We start from the raw sequence: 6,000 nt of genomic DNA on the forward strand, positions 1-6,000 counted from the left end.
AATTCTGACTATTTAAATAACATGATAGCCTTTCCCTCACATAAGTTTTTTCCAGAACATGTGCATTGATAAGAATTGTTGATAACTCCTTCTTGATGTCCTCTTTCTCCAGGTACTCCTGCAGGTTAGCAATCTCTGCCAACCGCCTGAGGGCAGAAGAGACGTGGTGTGAAGCGTAGCCTGCTGTTAAAGGCTACAGATATAGTACATCTCTGAAGCTAACAGAGCTTATTATATGAAGCCTTATAGAGGTCATTTGGAATGATCTCTTTCTCTTAAGCATCTGAGGTGGTAAAGACGCTGACGAGCCTTCTTTGCCAGGCAGTTGGTGTGGCGGGACCAGGACAGGTCCTGCGAGATGTGAACTCCAAGGTACCTGAAACTGTCTACTCTCTCCACCGTGGTTCCATTGATCCTCACAGGTTGGTAGTGCCGCTCCTGCTTCTTGCTGCAGTCCACAATCAGCTCCTTTGTCTGGCTGATGTTAAGGAGGAGATTATTTTCCTGGCACCAGCTCTCCAGGTGTTTAATCTCCTCCAGGTAGGCCCTCTTGTCATATGGATGCAATCCTGGATCCTCCAACTTAGTAGTGAGTCTGGAGGGGATGAGGGTATTAAATGCTGAACTGTAGTTGACAAACAGCATTTTAACATAATTACCCCTCCCTTTGTCCAGGTGGGTCAGTGTGGTGTGGAGCAGATGTGCAATTGCATCATCAGTGGAGCGGTTGTGGCGGTATGCAAACTGCAGTGGATCCATGGAGGCTGGCAGTGAAGAGGTGATGAAGTCTCTGACTACCTTTTCAAAACACTTCATCACGACTGATGTGAGGGCAATGGGGTGGTAGTCATTGAGGCCAGAGGGTCGAGCTTTCTTTGGGACGTGGACGATGGTGGATCACTTGAAGCTGGATGGGACGATACCGAGCATCAGGGAGAGGTTGAAGATGTTAGTGAATACCGGGGCTAGCTGGTCTGCGCAGGCTTTGAGGACTCTACCGCCGCCTTCCTGGTATTCACCCTTTTAAATACTCTCCTCACGTCACTCTCCATGATGATGAGAGGGCGCTGGCTTATGGTGGGCTCTGCGCATGTTGGCTGCTCCGATAGCACCATTAGCGTTGTTAGCGCTAGCGCTGTTAGCATTAGCACTGCTAGATGTAGCCTCGAAGCAAGCGTGTTTAGCTCATTCACCAGAGACTCATCTGCACTCATCAGTCCGCAGGGTGGGCTTCTGTAGTCCGTGATGGTCCATATTCCCTGCCACAGGGATCTAGAGCCACTCTGCTGGAACTATGTCTCTAGTTTCCTCCCATAGCACCGCTTCACCTCCCTCACTGCCCTGCACACTCTGTATGCCACAGACTTGTACTCCTCCATGTTCCCACTGATGATCCCCGCGTTGCAGGTGGCAGTGAGAGAGTTCAGAGCCTCGTGGATGGTTTTGTCCACCCAGGGCTTCAGGTTGGGAAACTTCTTGATAGTGGCTCTTGGAATCCCAATAAACCCTACTACTGCCTCCATAAATTCGCTGACATCACCATTGCTGCACTGAAACATGTCCCAGTCCGTGTCATCCAGAGCGTCCTGCAGAGTAGCCAGCAATTGGTCTGTCCAGCGTGTGACCTTCCTCTGAATTGGAGTTTCCCGTTTCAGCTTAGTACCGCTGAGTTCAGCCACGACTCGGTGAAGCAGAGGAGGTTGCAGTCCCGAATGTCCCTCTGGAACTTTATCCTGGCCCGGAGGTCGTCGAGCTTGTTGTCCAGAGACTGGACATTGGCTAGCAGGATGCTAGGTAAGGGAGCTTGGTGTGCCTGAGCCCTCAGCCTGTTCCTGACGGTGGCTCGTTTTCCTCGAGGCCTTTTCCTAATGTCGCGTCTTTTGTTCTCCTTCAGGATCTCCGTCGGCCATCTTGGGTCTGGGGTTAGAGACGGCTTGAGGTGAGTGCTATGTAGACTAAGAGAAATAAGAGCATCTCTGCTGTATGAGATGCGTATCGTGGTGAAGAAAGAAAGAAGGGCTTTATAGATGTCAGGAATAGCAGGAAGAACAAAAAGGGCAAAGAAGATAGCGAAAAGTGACAGGTGTGGATGGAGCAGTCGTGACGGCAGCCGACTTCACTGGTGCCATCTTGAAATAAATATATATTGTACATACGCGTTTACATCCTCATTTCAGTATAAGGCTCAACCTGTTTTGCTTTCTTAGGAAAGAGAAGTTACAGGGACCATGAACCAGGTTACAAGAAACAAGTGGAAACATCATTCACACAGATCAACAATAAAGACAAGGAGAAAACAGGGACTGTAGATCCTGCACTTCATATTGAACACAGCCTCAGCCAGCTCTTTAACCAGGTTTCATAAAGCATTTGTGTTTTTTAAAAAATCTGACTTATCTATTTGATTAATGATTTAAGTTTGTGCCCCCAACCTCTTCCTTCAACAAATGTTTTTAGAAAAGAAAAAAAAAGTTTCTCAAGAAAGGAAGACTTTGTAGTGTTCTTTAAGAGGATGTTCACCTTCTTTCAAAATCACCCTCTTCTAAAAATGACTGGGTGGTGTCTCAGCACCTCACACAATTTTTACATAAGTGATTTATGTGTTAAACCAAGTTCAACTAAAACTGCATTGCTCCTTCAGCCTCAATAGAATCACTACAGAGGAACCAACCAACTAAACGAAAACACTTCCCATACACCTTAAAGTGAACACCATTTAGGTAAACATGAGCCAGTTTTAAACAACCCTCAATTCAGAATGAGGACTTCCACACAGTTGTCAGTGTACTTCACAGGTCCCATTTCAAATACAGTCTTATGAAGGTCCATGTGAAAATGTGAACTGTAAACAGTCAGAGTGAATTCTGCTGAACATGCACTAAACCCACACAGCTTTAGACCTCAAGCAGTTTGGACATCCTCATTCTAACTAGTGTAATTGTGGCATACAAGAAAAAGGGGGCCAAAAAAAACAAACAAACCAAAGAGCCACCTCACTACAGAGTCCCCTGTTTGTCTAGTGTCCCCTTCAAATTTCACACAGCATTGTTTAACCAACAGAAACCAAGCAGACAGCAGTGTTGCCAACACATTTTATTTAAGAAAGCAGGATTAAGAAGAACCAAGAATAGTTTCAGCATCATTTTGTTGAACAGCATTAGCCTGAGCCTAGTGCTTGACCATCCCACTGAACTGAGTAGGAGGCAGTTGGGGTTTACTGTGGTGGTAGTTGGAGTGACTAGGCAAGTCCTGAGTGAAGCTGTAGCTGCTAGAACCACTGGACACACTTGATGGGGAACCAGTGTAGGGTAACTGCACGTCAGAAGACTGTTGGCCCACATTAAAATCTACAGCAAATACTGGCTGTCTTCCACCTGCCTGCATCACAGCATTCTGTCCCCACCCACTAGAGTAGCTGCCAAGATGCCCTTTGGACAACCCATTCATGCTGGATGGGGTCTGACTTGCTGGGTTGTATTGGTTGAAGGTTACTGTGCGGGAGGCAGTTTGGGGAGGATTTGGGACCCCCTTCTGGGACTGGTCAGTGTGCAATGCAGTCTGGTGGCTCCAAGTTTGGCCCATGCTCCCAACCTGTGAAGGGGAGGCCCTACATGAGCTGCTGCTTTGAGCAGCATCATTGGATCGCTGGCTGGGGGAGGTCATCGCAGCACTTGTACCGGAACCCTGCAACTGGGCCTGGGCAGACTGGTGGCTTCCTGTCTGCCATGTACTCCCAACCTGAGAATGGAGGAACCTAGAGGAGCTGCTTTTTTGTGGAGCATTACTGACAGACTGTTGGCTACTAGATGTCACACCAGAACCAGCACTGGAGCCCTGCATTTGGGACTGGGCAGTCTGTAGTGCAGACTGTTGGCTAGTGGACTGCCACATACCTGTACCCAGCACAGGTCCAGTCTGTATTGAAGCATGATCATAACTAGAGGGCTGGGTTCCTACACTGTGGGTAAGCACAGGTGCATAATAACTGCTGCTTTTTTGCACATCACCAGCTGACTGCTGGTGGGTGGAGCTCAACCTCTGCATTTGAGACTGACCAGCTTGCTGTGCAGACTGCCAGCCAGTGTTCTGCCCTGTGCCTGCACCCTGGACTGGCAGAGGCCCATAGTAGCTGCTTTTTTGTGGAGCATCACTGGCAGACTGTTGGCTAGTAAAGACATTTGAACTCACACTGGAGCCCCGCGTCTGTGATGCAAATGGTTTGCTCGATGTCAGCCATCTACTTGCAGTCTGAGAAGGACCAGACCCACGACAGCTGCCATGTTGCGCTGCATTCTTGACAGGCTGTTGGCTAGTAGAGGTCAAGCCAGAATCCACACAGGAGCCCTGCATTTGGAACTGGGCAGGTTGCATTGCAGACTGCCAGCCAGTGGTCTGCCCTGTACCTGCACCCTGGGCTGGCAAAGGCCCATAGTAGCTGCTTTTTTGTGGAGCATCACTGGCAGACTGTTGGCTTGTAGAGGCAATAGAAGAACCAGCACTGGAGCCCTGCATCTGCAACTGGCTAGTCTGCCCTCTCCATGTCTGCCATCCATTTGCAAACCGAAAAGGAACAGCCCCGCGAGAGCTGCCATGTTGTTCAGTATCCTTGACGGGCTGTCGGCTAGTAGAGGTTACACCAGAACTCCCACTGGCACTTTGGCTAGCTAAGAGTCTGGATTTCAGCTGTGTGTAGCTTTGAGATTGAGGGGAAGGAACACGAGAAGGTTGGACCTTCTTTGAAGGATGGTATGTTGGGTGGCCTGAGGATGGAGCCCTGTAGTCTCCCTGATGGGTAGGAGCAGATTGAACAGACACAGCGTGCATTGTTGAACCAGTATACTGAATTGGGGAACCTTGAGCACTGGATATAGAGTCCAAGCTGCCAGCAGACCCCTGATGCCAGACACCTTGTTGAAACAGACCACTAGAAGTCTGGGGGGTGCCAAAGACACGATTAGCACTCTGCCCCTGAAACTGAATTTCACCATTACCAGAAGAATCCTGCAGTTGAGCTTTGGCTACAAGTCCAGGGAATTGCTGGCCACCTTGGAACACAGACTGGTAATACCCAGCAGAGCCACTTGCAGTCTGTGCACTTGAATCCATTTGACTTCTGGAACCACTCCTTAAACATCCTCCCGCAGTCTGACTGGGTTCCAGGCCTTGCTGAGGGAACACAGAGCTACTTTGCTTAGATGCAACACTGGAAGGAGAGCCCTCCATCTTGGTCAGATAAGGTAGGTAGCCAACTTCTTGGGGCTGAGCCACAGAAGCTGATGTTGCTACACCATACCAATGTGGTGCAGATTTGTTCCACACTTGAAGGGGATGAACAGAGCAGAGATTGCTTAAATTCCTGAATAGACACAAAGCATCACCATTTGTGGTTTGATCTGAACAGTTTCTCACCACCAAGCCCCTCTGCATCCCTCAGCTGAAATATGACAGGGAGGAGTAACCAGAACCTACAAGACAAAAAGGCATTTAAACATGAAAATCAACTCTCTTAAACACATACAAGGTAACGCCATAACATAAGCACAGGATATGACTACCTTCTGCTCCACCACATTGTACTGCTAGACATGGGAAACCCCAATACCCAGTTTCATACACCAACCCTTCCCCCTGGGAGAAGCACAGACAGACACAAGATCCCAGTTTGTCTGCATTCCTTTTAAGCCTCTCATTAAAGTTAGCTCATAAGAATCACCTGTTCAAACTCTTTTCAGCCATTATCTAACCAATTAAAGGAACCTACGAGTGAGTACCAAGAGCTAGAAATGATAATGGGCTGATATTAAGCATAACAGTAATATTGCGGTAGTACCAGAGGCTGCATTAATTGTACAGGCCTTAATGTTCACTTCTGGTTTGTTTGTTTCCTTCTCACATGGGTGGAATTGAGTTTGGCTGTTTATTTGTTGAGCATTTGAATCCATCAAATATCCATGTTTCACTTTATTTTTGTTTAGAAATATTTTGGAGCCATTGTTATTC

General features: G+C 48.0%; 1 protein-coding gene across 1 annotated transcript; it reads right to left on the reverse strand.

The window, feature by feature from the left end:
• Positions 1 to 3,088: 3,088 nt before the first annotated feature.
• LOC145656012 (uncharacterized) lies at positions 3,089 to 5,626 on the reverse strand. Its single transcript, XM_081709472.1, has 3 exons — positions 5,556 to 5,626; positions 5,410 to 5,465; positions 3,089 to 5,318 (listed from the first exon to the last, which is right to left on the reverse strand). The coding sequence occupies exons 1-3, from the start codon at positions 5,585 to 5,587 to the stop codon at positions 3,169 to 3,171; spliced, it is 2,238 nt and encodes a 745-aa protein (XP_081565598.1). The 5' UTR covers positions 5,588 to 5,626; the 3' UTR covers positions 3,089 to 3,168.
• Between the last annotated feature and the right edge of the window lie 374 nt (positions 5,627 to 6,000).

This window comes from Electrophorus electricus, unplaced genomic scaffold (genome assembly GCF_041902795.1).
Source record: "Electrophorus electricus isolate QZ-2024a unplaced genomic scaffold, ASM4190279v1 Scaffold43, whole genome shotgun sequence".
NCBI classification, from domain to species: domain Eukaryota; kingdom Metazoa; phylum Chordata; class Actinopteri; order Gymnotiformes; family Gymnotidae; genus Electrophorus; species Electrophorus electricus.